The sequence below is a fragment of the Cottoperca gobio genome, chromosome 20, assembly GCF_900634415.1.
Source record: "Cottoperca gobio chromosome 20, fCotGob3.1, whole genome shotgun sequence".
Classification (NCBI taxonomy): domain Eukaryota; kingdom Metazoa; phylum Chordata; class Actinopteri; order Perciformes; family Bovichtidae; genus Cottoperca; species Cottoperca gobio.
Genome location: NC_041374.1, coordinates 11,320,598 through 11,333,503, shown reverse-complemented (window position 1 = coordinate 11,333,503; position 12,906 = coordinate 11,320,598). Strand labels below are relative to the sequence as shown.

The 12,906-nt window shown below is 40.5% G+C and overlaps 1 protein-coding gene across 2 annotated transcripts in view; it reads left to right on the top strand.

The window, feature by feature from the left end:
* Positions 1-12,906, top strand: part of ctnnd2a (catenin (cadherin-associated protein), delta 2a) — a 227,030-nt gene that overhangs the window by 105,354 nt on the left and 108,770 nt on the right. For both annotated transcript variants that reach the window (XM_029457760.1, XM_029457761.1), the window contains 5 exons: positions 2,788-2,960; positions 8,160-8,214; positions 8,685-8,895; positions 9,145-9,262; positions 10,325-10,457. In XM_029457760.1, coding sequence (XP_029313620.1) covers positions 2,788-2,960; positions 8,160-8,214; positions 8,685-8,895; positions 9,145-9,262; positions 10,325-10,457 — 690 coding nt within the window. The remainder of the gene's footprint in view (positions 1-2,787; positions 2,961-8,159; positions 8,215-8,684; positions 8,896-9,144; positions 9,263-10,324; positions 10,458-12,906) is intronic.

Below are 12,906 nucleotides of genomic sequence, written 5' to 3'. Positions count from 1 at the left end.
CTGGCTTAAGTGCAGCAATTCCCTTTGTTAATATTGAGTCCTCACTCAGATTTAATTTCTTCTTACAGTAAGCAGGTTGAGTCGAGGGAGGAGTTTTTCCCGAATTAGACATTAAGTATATAGTTAAGTAGTTATATTCTTCACACACAAACCGGGTAAGAGTACAGCTGTAGTTTGGCTCTCAAAGTTAGCGATTAAGAAGCTCAATGTGCTTACTTCAAAGAACAAATTGAGAATCAATTAGGGTCTAGAGAGGTAAGAGTATTTACATAAGCTGCCATCTTTTGTAGAAATTGGGAGATGACCCTCTTACGGAATATTTCACCTTTTTCTAACGACAGAAAATACATCAAGTCATTTAGTCAGGATGTAGTAGAAGGTGGATTTGGGCTTTTCCACTATAACATAATATGTCTGCAGCTTTGAGTTAGGCAAAGGCAACAACATCACAATCTTTGTTCAACATGCATGTCGGATAATTAGATTCTTATCTTGTTTGTAAGAAGTGCCTGAATCTCAGTCACTCTTGCTTCATCTGAATCCAAATAGATTTTTCACTCTCGTTCTCAACACTGTTATTGCGGGTGCTCAATACCCAGCTGTTTTTCACCATTTTCCAAATGGGTTTGTACCAAAAGCATCACATGTGTGGGTGCAGACACATTAGCATAGCTGTGTGTGTGTGTGTGTGTTTTGCCCCAAATGGTAGCGCTGCAAATAGTTTGATGGTAAATACCCAGAATAGTGACATGTAGCTGTCTTCAGTGAAAGGTGGCTTTTTGCTTTCAGCTGATACTGTAGTTGGTAAGTGACACAACAGAGCCACACAAATACGCATAAAGTGTTCAGAGAGACACAAAGAAAGAAGTTAATATCAGGAAATGAGATAACTGTGGGCCTTGGTGTGTTGTGCTATCTTAAAACCTTCTAAACCCGTGGTCTTGCTTAACCCGTGTGTGTTTATGTGAGGTGTGTGTGTGTTTCAGAATATCATGCTCAAATTTTGACTGAGCTGCTGAAATATTAATTTTCCTCGTGAGAACGGAGACTCTATAAGACTCACTAGAGGAATGAAAGGATTTAAAACCCTACTAGCGACAGTGTTTTTCATGTAACCCTCTCAGTTATAATCCAACAGTAAAACTATAAACACACAGAGCACGTGACACAAACACATGAGCTGCTAACTACGACCATCAACCAACTAACCATATAACCCTCCTATCATCTGACCATCCAGCACATAAACAGTTTACGTGACACGTATGAGCACTGAAACAGACCCACACACAGTTTTTGTCACACAGCGCACACAATGTACCAAACATCAAGGCCGAGTGATGATGAGTTTGGGAGCTCCCACTCAGTCTGCGTAACTCAAAGTGCTGTTTAATAATTCATAAAAAGCAAGGGATGAATGGAGATGAGAAAAGTCTTTTGTGAAGGCAAGAAGCAGAGGAGTTGATCTTGGTTCACAGCGCCCAGGCTCCCAGGGAGAAAGGGATTCTGGGGGAAGAGATATATAGAGGGAGACAGATAGAGAGAGCAAGCAGAAAGATATGGGAGAATAATAACAGGGCTTTGTTATTGTGGGTGAAAAAAGAAACTAACATGCCAGTGAGCTCAGACTCTACTTATCGTTGACTTTATATTTATGATATTATACATTTGAAATTCAGAAAGTATGAAAAAAACCAGAGAAACCTAGTTTAGTCTTACTTACGCTGCGTAACTGTAACTACACACGTTGTATACTTGACATTTATATTCAGAAAAAAGTAAAGAAATATCAACTTAATGGAATATATATGCACCGCTGAGTGAACAGGTCAACGACCTCACTGCTCTGCAATAAAACCAAACCACACACATGAACATACAGACAGACAACCTACGTATATGACCACGTACACACACGCTGACTATCAAATGGTGTGTACCAGTTCCCTTCGCTCCATACACTGTTTGGAAAATAGTCCATACAAAACTGCCTTATGGTGTTCTTATTCCCAATCGATATAAGCCTTATGTGCACAGCATGGGAATCGGAGAGAGCGAGGGATTATTATTATACACAGCAATGACAGTGTCAGGTGGTATGGCTCATGCTGCTTCTGAACTGGGGGGTGAAGTAGTCGTGTGTGTGGTGCACGTTGTCGAAAAGCAGATTTGGTTCATACAGTCTTCTACGACCTAAATGATGTTAACATGTATGGACGGTGCATCGAGTGTAGTCTGAAGCCCTATTCTATCACCCTGTGAAGCTTACAAACACAAAACAAATGTTTAGTCATTTATTCCAAACTAGAACTTCCTTACATCTCAAACAATGGGTCAAGGGAAGGTTTGCTCAAGTCGACAGTACAAGGTAAAAATGAACATGTTCGAGGAGGTAACAAATCCAGTTATTAGGTGTTCCATCTATTACAACTTTCTTCTCTTCAGCCCTCCTCCCATCCTCTCCATCTCTCTGCTTCTCCTCCTCCTCCCATTCTCTCTCTTCCTCTGTTTCTCTTTCCCCCTGCTAATAAATTATGTATGCCATCTCCAACTCACGGAGTGCTGCACTGCTGCACTATCTCTACTAAATTGCTGCTCTCTCTCTCTCTCTCTCTCTCTCTCTCTCTCTCCCCCATTTCACTCTTCGCCTCTCAATCTCCCCCCTTCCCGCCCCCTCTCTTACTCACTCTTAATCTCTCTCTACCCACTCTCTCTACACACACACACACACACTCACTCATCTCAACCCCCACCACCTACCCAACCATACACCATTCCTGTCGGTAGGAGCAGCTCTTCTTTCCCAGAGTTCCTTGCAGCTCAACTCCACCCCGGAGGCTTCGCTCCAGTACTCTGCCAGCTACCATAGCAACCAGACCCTCGCCCTCAGCGACAGCATCTCGGCAGCAACTTCTCAGCGCAGCGGGCAGGTCGGAGGAGCCGTGCACAGCTACAACCAGGTAGGAAATACTGCTGTTCACGAATGATGAGGATGCGAGGAAGTGTGGTGATGATGATGAAGAGAGAAAATGTGAACGCCGGTCATTTGTGTAAACTTAACTCTCTGTTTTCAAAACTTGAACAGAGAGTTTTAATAATTACATCAAAGGAGTTTAACTGTGAAGGGAACTGAAGTGAGTCCTCCACATTGTACTCTTTTGCTCATTGAAGGCATACTGAGAACAAGTGTTGAGATAAACTGTGTATGCTGATTCACACATTCTTTGCTCCTGTTATTCCGGCAGAAACTGAGAAAACATCGCCCTTCTTTTTCTTCTTGCAACGTCTCAGTGCTCTCACCAAATGTGGATGTGTTTGGCATCACAGTTGGGTCTAGTTGATCCGGGTATTTAAGTACATATTTATACTTGTATTAGCCTTACTGAAGGGGTTGAGTCTCTACAACTGGCTTTTAAAGCAATTCATAGCATAGTTGTCTGTATTTTGTGAGACGTAGGGTTAGACAAATTCCTTTAAGCTGTTAAGAAGGAGACAGGTAATCAGATGTGCATAGACAAAAAGGAGGAGATGATTAAATGCACACAGAGAACTCTCAGCAAGTGTCTTGTTTATAAGGATTTGAGAAATAAAGCTGCAGACAAAGTCACATATTAATCACAGCAGTATAGTGATGAAGACAGAAAACCCGTCTAATTACTTTCCAGCCTACAGGAGCCAATTATTTCCCATTTTCATGTCCTTAACATATCAATGGTAATACACACACACACACACACATACACACACACACACACACACGAACACACACACTTCATTAAAAGGTATTGCCAGTGTCAGAGCCAATGATCCATCTGTGATAGATCGTTATGAATTGAAAAAGGAAATATTTGAGGTCAGTTACTATAAACTATAGAATTATTTAACAATGATTACGGCTCTTAAATGAAAATCTTTAATGTGTTTTTGCAAGTTTTCAGGTTGAGGTTCCCACATCGTGGATGCTTGTTTGTGTTGTGTGTTCCTTTCTTATCTGTGGGTGCAAATCGGTGTGTATATGTGTGTTTGTCTGCTTATGTACGTGTGTGTTTTGAAAGGGAAAGGTGAAGAAGATGATATGTGTCTTTGTGAACACATTCATCTCCAACCTACAGTCCCGCCAAAGCTCATTTCAGAGCTGGTTTCAGAGAGAGCTCCCATTCCTTCCCTGAATAAGTATGAAATACAGGAGGCAAAGACCGAAAGATAGAAAAACAGATACCGGCATATAGATAGATGGTTAGATGAGGCAAAATGAGTTTTTATTCTGTCTGTATTCTGAATTCTTCTCCTCTGTTTCCCTTGTATTGCAGTGTTCCTGTCCACTTTTCTCTCCCCCTTCTTCCTTCTAAGTCCTGTCTGCTCACCATCTCTTTCTGTGTGTGTGTGTGTGTGTGTGTGTGTGTGTGTGTGTGTGTGTGTGTGTGTGTGTGTGTGCAATGCATCCTCCTCTCTGATGTTTTGGACTTGTCAGTGTAATGGGGCCAGTGTTGTCAGCAAGGCTTGTTGCTCATGAATAGCTTTACTCATGCCAGTCCTGATAGATAGGCATGCATGTGCAGTACATGCAGGAGTGTGCACATGCACATGCACATGCACATTGGGGTGTTTTTTATGCACTCCATGTGTGTTCAAAAGTTTGCACAAGTGACTGTTTCAGGGAGTGAGAGAGAAAGGGAAAGGTCTGGCATGTTGCTGCTGTTCTGTTGGGTATTTATAACCCTCAGAGGCCCTGTTTTAATAATGAATGGATACATGGCACCTCAAACATCCCAGTGTTTTACTGGAGGAGAAAAGAAGCAGCCCTGCAAGATGACAGAATGGGAAGGAGAAAGTGCGCTCCCTCACAGTGTGTCAGGCATTCTATTTATTAGCTAACTCGTCCAACAATTCATTTATACTCATCATTTATTTACCCGGTATTTACCCATCCATCTGTTTATTCATTCACCCACTCACCTTGTCATCAGTCATCATGTCCGTTTCTGTCTCACTTTGCATCTTGATGACTGAAGCACATCAGCAGTGTTGAACACAATCAAGTAACATAGACACTAATAGGTTTCTTAAACTTTTTGTTTTGTGTCCTGCTTCTCATCGGCCTGATCTCTCACTTAGCTTCATAACCTACTAAACTTCCACCGGGGACTTATGTAGGGTATTTTTATGGCACACACTGTTCAGGATAGTGTCTCACATCCCAATTAAGATCTTTCTCTGGCTGTTTATAGACACTGTTAATAATCTACTAATAACTCTTTATCCATATGTGGTCAAACAAACCCATCAAGTGACATTGTTTACGTAACTTATAGGCATGAGTGTAGTTCTTTATGTATATGTGTTAGTTATGTATATAAGTCTTGGTAACGCCAGGTTTTCAGATTTCAAACTACAGCTGTATTCCTGGAGTGACAGCCCGGAGCTAAACTGCATTGCTTGTAAAGCTGGAAGCTGGACTGTATCGCTGGGAGCCCAATAGTGTTGCTTGATAAATGGCGAGGACCTTTACGGCGTTGTTAGTTTACCGTTTGTATAAAGGTGCAGCCGAAGGAGTATGAAGATTTGGAATAATAGCTTTCTAACTACTCAGGACACTGTGAGCATCTCTGCCTTGTTGCAGTTCAGTCTATTTTCTTCTTATCCAAGATGTGAGCAGCAGAACTGAAAGCCGCTCACTGTCCGTGCTGGCACAGGGAGCACATAGTTATATATATATATAGGTTATTATTTCTTCAATATTCAAGTGCTGACATATTCCTGGAAATAAGCATTTCTTAAAAATTCCACTGTCTCCTGTTACGCCGAGATAGTGTAATACTTCCACACGGCCGACATTTTCTTTCATTTTCATGTGTAAACCACATGTACCATATCATGCCAGAGTCATGTTCAGCCAATAGCTTCTTCTCCGAAGCAGCAGCCGGGTTCTGCCAGCTTTGTCTGAGTCTTACCGCAGATAACTAAAACGACATTTAGCCAGTGCAAAACTGATGCGACACAACAGATAGACATCGGCTACTGGCATTGGCGAATGTCATCTTACTTGTCAATAAGTCGATGGCCGTCAACAAGGCGAATATTGGCTGATAGTCGATGCGTCCCTAAGTTTAACCCGTACCTGCATTTGATGTCACCCACTTTGATTTGTAACATTCTGTCTATTCACTCAAACGGTGGAAAAAAACAAGAAAAAGGTCCAGAGTGTGAGATTTATTGGCATTTAGCCGTGAGGTTGCAGATCAGAACAAACTGACCCCCCTGTTAAAAAGTCACGATCCCTCTAAATAATACACTACTGGACCTTTAAATATCTCGGAGACTATGAAAGATACGAACAGAGACTCTTTAAGAGTGTGCCACAGCTTCATGGCCACATGTTTTGACTGTAGCAACGATACACAGGTATATTTACCATCCAGGGTTGGTTTGAGAGTAACATTCAGCCCATTCTTTTGTAGTTGAACCAGGTTAAGTTACAGCTTCCATCAGGATTTACTTCCTGTGTGCTGAGATCAGGCTGGATCAGTAACTCAAGGTTGAATTGTATACTGTCCCCTTTCATAAGCACTTCTTATAGACATGCACACAGTGTCAGCATGTTACTGAGTCAAGTAAGACGACATATTGAAGCTACTATAGCTCACCACATATTTTACCTGTTTGTCAGTTTACCATTTTTCCATTCATGCTGTCTTTATCGGTGTCTCTCCGTGTCTGGTGCCTGTTTGCCTCAGTAATCTGTACCACAGAATTTTTGAAAAAGACTGCTAATCCACTCAGCCGGAGATAAATCAGTTTTCATGACCCCTCTGCAAACAAAGCAGTGCTGGAACCAAAGGCCTGCGTCTTCTGCCGACATGCTTTGGCTCATCGCAAAGCAGGAAAATATAACCAGAAATTGCCATTCACACCGTAATGGGAGACGGTGTGCTCGTGTGTTTTGTTATATTTATCCAGGGAAGGTTTGGTGAGCAGGCAACCGTTCTCTCTGCACAGTTGTGAAACTGCCAATATTCACACCTGGAAACTGTTATGTACAACTGTAACTTAACTCCTGATTTGTGTGTGTGTGTGTGGGTGTGTGGGTGTGTGTGTTTTGATCATATGTTTGTGGTGATTGTTATATTTTTAAATGTGTGTTGTATACAGTAATTATCTGTTTAAGTGTGTCTCTGTCAATTTCACAGGAATGATATATGTCAAACACCAGCAGTGCAGATTGGTATTTGTTTGTGTTGGCTTCTCCTGACTTGTTGGCATATGAAAGTGTGTGTATTCCTAATGTTTATGCTAAGAAAGAGAGGGTTTGAGTATTTTGTCTGAGAGTAACTACTGTATATACAGTGATGACAGTGCTCCTAGTCTAGTCCAGTCTAGTAGTAACGTATTTGAATCCCCTTTACAGCTTTAAGCATCAACATAAAACTATATGAGGCTCACTGGAACACTGGCATATGCTCTCCCCTACTGTCTCTGGAGATTTAGGAGAATATATTAGAATCGACCATCATGTGATGTGTGGTAGAAAGGATTCTCTAGCTTTGCCTCACTGGCACACTTCTTTGTGTCTGTTAGGAAGCAGGACTGTGGGAGGGCAAAAATGCTCATTTATTTTCACAGCAAATTTTACCATACAAAATACCGTACATATGAATGATTAAACACCATGTTTCTTTCTCTTTTGTCCGGTTTAAATAACCAATTCAACTATTTAAGGATTTGTGAATATTAAAGTTTACGAGATGAAAGATAATAAATATTAAGATGTGAATACACTACGGAGTATATCATAGACTGTGTAATCATTCCCTTTACTTTGAGTAGGAGGTGCAACAAGGCTTTATGAGAAATGACTCCAAGGACTCCATGGCCTGCTTCTCTGAGTCTGTTTGAATCACCCTTGTTTCTGTGGGGATTTCATTTCAAGCTGCTCTAAGTTCATGCGGTACTCATCAAAGGCTTCACTGTACTCATTGTGCATAAAAAGTTTTTGATGGCCACTACTCTTTATTCTTTTGTATCCTGTTTCTTTTCTTTTTTTTAACTCTGTCTCTCCCTTTCCCTCCCTCCAACTTCTCCCTCCCCCACTCATCACTCCCACTACTCATCCCCTCTTCCCTGTCATGACTCTTGCTCTGTGTTCCCCCACATCCCTTCAGGTGACATCAAGTCGTGCAGCCCAGCAACAACAATCACAAACTGGAGCAGGGTCAGGTAAGAAGTCTCCTCTCCTTCTCTTCCCTACTCCTCTCCGTCTCTGTTCATTAAGATTAAGATGCATTTTCTTTAGAATAAATTCATCTGACATTGCATAAAGCGTTGTGGCTACACAGACATGACATTTGGAGACACTGACAGACATTCATGAGGATTAGAACAGAACACTTGCAGAATGTTTTCAGAGCCTTTAGTGTCATTTTCTCTGGATCTTCTCTTGATACGATCATCGATCTTTGACCGAAGGTGTTCTGGTACCAAGTACACTTAAGAAGCATCCTGGGCTCGAACACGGTGTTAATTATGCTCAATCCGTGCAATAACAAAGCAGCACTCAGGTTCAGATGAGGCAGATCATTTCCAGGACCCCGACCCAGAGACTCTTAAGAATCCCTGATGTTAGCCTCAGCACATTCTTACTGCTTCCCCCCGTTTATTGAGTTTTTCTCCATTTCGCTGTTCTCCAGGTATCTATTACTCCAGCTCCACCTTACCCACCCAGCGTGTCAGTTCCCCTCTGTCTGCAGGAGGAGGAGGCTCGGGATCCGGTTCCCCAGGTAAACTCCAACGCCTGGGATCATCCTCCGACACACCGGGGTACTCTACCACTCAACGCCTGCCTTCCTCCTCCTCTCCCAGCAAACAGTCTCCTGCTACACGACTGGCCAAGTCATACAGGTACAGAGCCCCAGTGACTGACATTGATCTTGGTTTTGATGTGTTGGTGTTGATACTGATGTTTGATAGGGTCCGATGGCGTTTGTGAGAATTACTGTATTTAAATTCATAGGTTTTACAGACAATAAATTCCCTTTGGAGTTCCTTTTGAATACTCACATACAAGCATATAACTGTTTTTTATATATGAAATGAATCATTTGAAGTTATTATTTTTCATACAAATGATGTTACTTATTTGTCTTCCAGCACCACAGTTGCTGTGACAACAGCAGGAGGGGGCGGGTCTCCCCTCAGGGTGGCATCTCCACCCAACTCTACAGCAGCAGGGGGAGGGGCAAGTTCATCATCGTCCCCTCTTCACCAGGTACACAATGTCACAGTCTTACACATTCACAAGGGAAATGCTTTGTTACGTTATGTGCAGCATGCATTCAAACTGCATTGCAACCGCTACTGGTTCTAAAACCTTGTAATGAATGACACCAAAGGAACCGCAACAGCACCAGAGCAAGTGCAATTATGAACTCTGTTCCTCAAAGTCTGAATAAAATCAATAGAAAAATTGTTGAATAACTTAAATATGTCTCACACTTGTGCATGTCAGAGCATGGAAAGGTTTTTTGCTCTCCCTTCTTTAATGAAGTACATTGTGGGATCCTGTATGAGCGTGTTGACATGGTTTGATAATTATATAAAGATATCAGATTGTTATGAGGAATTCATGTACTTTCCCCGAATGTACATTTATTATATGGTTTTCAACACATTACAGTGTTTCATTACAGAGACAGTAGATTTAGAAAGTCATTTGACAGTAACTGTTAAATACAACAATTATAGTACAAAGATTATGTTTCAAAGTACAGTATTTACAGTGCTAATGCCCAGCTGTAATTGACAGTTGTACCGTTGTATTTAAGTATGATATTGTGTCGTCATATTATTGATTGATGCCAAGCATCTGGGTAGAGGAAAGATTATATTCTTGTCCACTTGTCAGGTCTTTAATCATGACAAAGAATGGCGTCGCTCCAGAGCAATTACAGATGGAAAAGAAAATCTATACAAGTCACTTTTAGTTCTTTCCAAAAATGTGTTGGTGCTTATATCCAATATCTCACACTGCTATGATGAAAAGTATGTTCTGCTCGGGTGTTCCCAGCAAACATGACATTCTTAACTCTAAGTGGTGTGGACATGAACATTTTAATGTATAAGTCCATTTGGATATAGAAAGAAAAATAAATTGTCAGAGCAAACTAATGAAATACAAAGTCTTTCTATATGAACCACACAAATCCAAACCAACCAGATACATATTTGACTGCCAACACTTTGTAATCAAACAAGAAGTAATTGCATCAGCGTGTAACTGATCTTTTCTGCAATATTTAATAGAAAAACACAACAACTCTTGTCTTGGCAGATGAGTTCGGGCATAGGGAGCTATGCCACTCTGTCTCCCAAACGACTGGCAGCTCACCACGCTTCTGACCAGTACAAGATCGCCCACGAGCTCTACGCTACTGCTACACTGCAGAGGCCTGGCAGTCTGGCAGGTGGGAGTTCACACACTCATGCACACACACATGAAACCCAAACATGTGACCTTACTGTTTGTTTTACTGATGATGCTGTGAGCAGTAAAGGAATGTAAGAACATCTTTCAATATAAATATATCTTTTAGCGTTTGTGTCTGGATTTCACTTCTTGGAGCATTTGTGCTATAAGGGGGGACTATGTTACATTTCAATGCATCTCACGGCCATTCTAAGAAATGTCAAGTTCTGCGTTAAAGTCTATTGAACTAGCCAATCTTTTAATAAGCATGTGTTGTGGTTGGAGTCTAAGAGTTATGTAATCTATATGGCAACACTTCTACATACTTCATAAGAGGTGTCAGAGCTTTTTTTTATGGCTTCCTGTTATTAAGAAGAACTTCAAAATGAATGCGGTTACATTTATGATTTATGAGCTGTTTATGAACCGGTCTGTTGTGGCTACAGACAGAAACCTGCTTTAAGAAGGTGAAAAATGATTCTGATTGTAATTCGTAGAATAAGATCTATTTACTGTGTCTGGGAGCTGCATGTATTATACTGACAGTGTACAAACAGCAACAGACTTTTATCTGCTCCTACGGTTACATTGACTAGTTAATAGCTTTCTCTCTTGACTCGACAAAATTGAGTTGGCTGAATATCAAACTGAAGATGAACATGTGTTGTAGAAAATGTTTATAGGCCATAGCACTGTAGATAGCACACTGTTTCAAGGATGCTGAATTCTCAAGGCTTGTATTACCAGAGCCATTCAGACTAAAAGCAGTTTTAGATTCTTCTTTCATTTGATTTTGCTCAAATATATGTGCTGTGCTTTACTACTCTTCATGTAACTGCAGACACATTATGTTGTGACTTCCTGTTTTAGTTATACTTTGTCCTTCATATATATATATATATATATATATATATATATATATAGACATATATATATATAGACATTTTCTGAGCTAATTGTTCCTGTGAGATAAGTGAAGATCTTCACCATTTTTGATCACGAGCTAAAAGCCAAATTGGTTCCTCTGTTACTTGACTTTTTTCAGATTTATAATTTTTATTTTTTTATGTAACTTATATGCAACAAGGTTTAAATTGTTTACATTTAAATGTAACTTGTCAGTACTAAAACTATTAGTCAGAGGTTTGCTTTTCCTCTGTGGGCAACATCCACCTGGAAAAAACAGAGTAGAATTCATGTGAGCGGCCTGTTTGGAGAGGTACTTAACAGCCCCGTAACACCTTCTCTACAGGGAAGTTAAGCTGTGTAAAACCCAAATTGCCAGAAAGAATTAATGTCCTCCCAGTTGCTTTCTGCATGAAGGGCCTGAGTCATACAGTCCATTGTATATACATATTGCCTTTAGTGACACAATAGGAATAACTAAGTTATTAAAGCACATAAAGATATCATACTGTGTATATATATATATATATATATATATATATATATATATATATATATATATATATATATATATACAGTATACATGAATATATATATATTTGGCCCAGATATACCACCCTGTACTGTACATGGTTACATGAAAGCACAAATCATATAATATTTATATAATAGTTTGCTTTCTTGTTAACTACACAAATAGGATGGAGGCATCAGGGGACAAAAGTTGCTTTTTACATTTTGTTATCCTTTTTTTTTTTACTGAATGAAACATCTTGGGAGGGTGTCTCTCTATGTTGCTCTCTCTGCATCATTCTATCTTCTTAAAGTTCCCTCTCCCTTTGAAAGAAAGAGGTCAGTGATTCCACGAGTGTGCCCTTGTGAGTCAAAAATAATAATGAATAAAGAAATAAAACCGACTCCCCAAGACTTCAAAGACGAAAGGGATGAAGGAAGAGAGAGAGAGCTGGGATAAGTCATGCCGTTAATGGGTGTGTCCATGAGTCTAATTAGCACTCATTCATGCATATTCTGACCATCTCTGTCTCTTTCTTGCTTCTTTTTCCTTCGTTTATTTGTCACTAAATTCAACTCATTTTAATTGAGCTCAACGGGTGTTGTAGCATCAACATTTCTGTCCACACTCCCTTATTCTGACTCTCATCGTCTTTCTGTTTGTCTTCTCTGTCTGGCTGTGTGTGACAGGAGACCGCCTACTTCTTTTTGTTAGCAAGGAGGTAAACAGGCCAGTCAGTTGACCACACTGTTGAAAGGAGGACATAAATTGCCTCTTTGCCACAGTCATACTCAAAACAGGCATACTGAGGCAAACCACCTCTTTATCATGTGCCATAGCACAGCACAGGAAGTGCAGGCAGGCTCTTGTTCATCCCCCAGGGTGTGTGTGCCATTCTACCTCGTAGGTTGTTCGATAAAGGAGGTTTAGGATATTCATTTCGATTCATCTTTAAAATACTCTCTTGGACTTGTCTTCTTTATTGAACAGTTAAAACAAGAAATAGACACCGATCCTTAACTGCAAC